The following is a 2,387-nucleotide window of genomic DNA, read 5'->3' as shown; positions in this document are numbered from 1 at the left end:
AATGTATAAACTAATTATTAGTGAATGGTAATTTGACATAGATTTTTGTTATATAGTTGTCTTTCAAGTTCAAGAAGTTACTTTCTGCTTGTGAACTTCAGATAGTTTACATAAAAATTATGACTTGAACTTCACCAAATGTGTTTTCTGCATCTATTGAAATAATACTTTTTTTCTTCAGTCTATTCATACCATGACTTACTGGTGATGTCGACCAAATGTTTAAGGAAAAACAATCCATATTTCATACACTAAGAGTGTCTAATTCCTTAGGTTGTTATGAATAAAATCATTTGGAAATGTATCTGGCATAGAATAATTGATACCTAAATTACTGTTTTGTTATTGTTGTTGTTAAAATGTTTTAAAATGCATATTATTAATATTACTTCTTATTACATTGGTGGTTTTCAAACTATGCCCCTTGAAGTCCTCTTAAACCGAATTGAGGGATGGAAACAAGTCCAATGTTTTCAAATATTCTAATTTGTATGAAGACAGCTGAAAGTACAGATTTTTATACTGTATCTCCTGTTTGTAAAATGTTGACCTCTAATTCTAATTTAAAACACAGTGTAGACAATCACTGCCAAACAAAGCACATCTGTCTGCTGAACCCTGGCTGCAGGCCACTGATTTGCAGCCAATGGGTTAAGAGGCAGAACTTGTAGAAATGACAATAAAATGGTTTGGGATCCAAAGGTCCTGTAATCAAATGTGTTCTCTCATAATCCTCAGAGGTTCAGGTTAGGTTTCCTGCTCTAGTGACCTGGGTTTACAGCAACAATTTTCCCCAGAGTTAAATTGCCACATCCAAATACAGAATAGCAGTAACACAGAATATGATTCTCAAAAGAAGTAGCTCTTGCAAATACTGCATTAACAGATTTCTGTTGTATCATTCACAGAGTTCTGTTGGAGAACTGTTATACGTAATATGGAAAAGACCAATGTTTCCATGTTGACAGAATTTGTCCTCGTGGGACTTTCTGCTCACCCAAAGCTCAAGATAGTTTTCTTTGTGCTAGTTTTGTGGATGTACCTGATGATCCTGCTTGGAAATGGAGTCCTTATCTCAGTAATCATTTATGATTCTCACCTGCACACCCCCATGTATTTCTTCCTCTGTAATCTGTCCTTTCTGGACATTTGCTATACAAGTTCCTCTGTCCCACTAATTCTTGACAGCTTTCTGACAGTAAGGAAAACGGTTTCCTTCTCTGGATGTATGATGCAAATGTTTCTCTCCTTTGCCATGGGGGCCACAGAGTGTGTGCTTCTAGGGTTGATGGCCCTTGACCGTTATGTGGCCATCTGCTACCCACTGAGATACCCTGTCATCATGAGCAAGAGAGTCTACGTGCCCATGGCAGCTGGATCCTGGGTTTCTGGGCTTGCTGACTCAGTGGTGCAGACATCTCTTGCAATGCAATTACCATTCTGTGCTAACAATGTTGTTAGCCATTTTGTCTGTGAAATTCTGGCTATCCTGAAACTGGCCTGTGCTGATATTTCAATCAATGTGATCAGCATGGCAGGGTCCAATCTGATTGTTCTGGTTATTCCATTGCTAGTAATTTCTGTCTCTTATATTTTTATTGTTGCCACCATCGTGAGGATCCCTTCCACTGAAGGAAAACGTAAAGCTTTCTCCACCTGCTCAGCTCACCTGACAGTGGTGATTATATTCTATGGAACCATCTTCTTCATGTATGCAAAGCCCAAGTCTAAAACCTCCATTGGCACAGATAATCAAGACATCATTGAGGCCCTTGTGTCCCTCTTCTATGGAGTAATGACCCCTATGCTCAATCCTCTCATCTATAGTCTATGGAACAAAGATGTAAAGGCTGCTGTCAAGAATATGCTGGGTAGGAAAAGATTTTCTGATGGAATATGAATACTGATTTACACCATGTGACTCAGTATGCAAAACTGCTGCAGACACAAAATTGAGAAAGAGAAAATTACCATTTGAAAACAAATTAACCATGAGGCATTCAAAACTACATGATAGAAATATTCTGATTGCTGTTGTTACTATTAGGTTTTTGTCCTAACTATAGAAATGAAATATACTCCTGGTTTTAACACATACTATTACAGAAATGCAAAATGTTGAAAATCTCTTAATAAGCCCCAGGAAAACATAATTCCTCTTAAATCTTTAGAAAATGATAAGGGCAAAAGGTGTTCTAAACAACACTATGTAACCTATAGCAAGTGCATTATTAACAGTGTGCAAAGTAAATAGTAATCAGCACATGATGTATTATGTATCTATTTTTAATTTGTTCATTTATTTATTGTTTGTGTCCACCACTCATATAAGTTCCCTGAGGGTAGGACCTTGTCTGTTTATTGCCCTACAGTATCTGAAAGACCTG

At 37.1% G+C, this 2,387-nt stretch overlaps 1 protein-coding gene across 1 annotated transcript; it reads left to right on the top strand.

The window, feature by feature from the left end:
• The first annotated feature begins 937 nt into the window (after positions 1–937).
• LOC134366007 (olfactory receptor 13C8) lies at positions 938–1,900 on the top strand. The gene has a single exon (XM_063082420.1). It carries the CDS (start codon positions 938–940, stop codon positions 1,898–1,900), a length of 963 nt encoding a protein of 320 aa, XP_062938490.1.
• Positions 1,901–2,387: the final 487 nt, after the last annotated feature.

The sequence above is a fragment of the Cynocephalus volans genome, chromosome 17, assembly GCF_027409185.1.
Source record: "Cynocephalus volans isolate mCynVol1 chromosome 17, mCynVol1.pri, whole genome shotgun sequence".
In the NCBI taxonomy this organism is placed as follows: Eukaryota; Metazoa; Chordata; class Mammalia; order Dermoptera; family Cynocephalidae; genus Cynocephalus; species Cynocephalus volans.
The sequence above is the reverse complement of the archived record's forward strand: the minus strand, read 5'-3'. Positions and strand labels throughout refer to the sequence as shown.

Coding starts and splice junctions, on each gene's coding strand:
- LOC134366007 (XM_063082420.1), top strand. CDS start 938: ATGGAAAAGACCAATGTTTCCATGTTGACAGAATTTGTCCTCGTGGGA.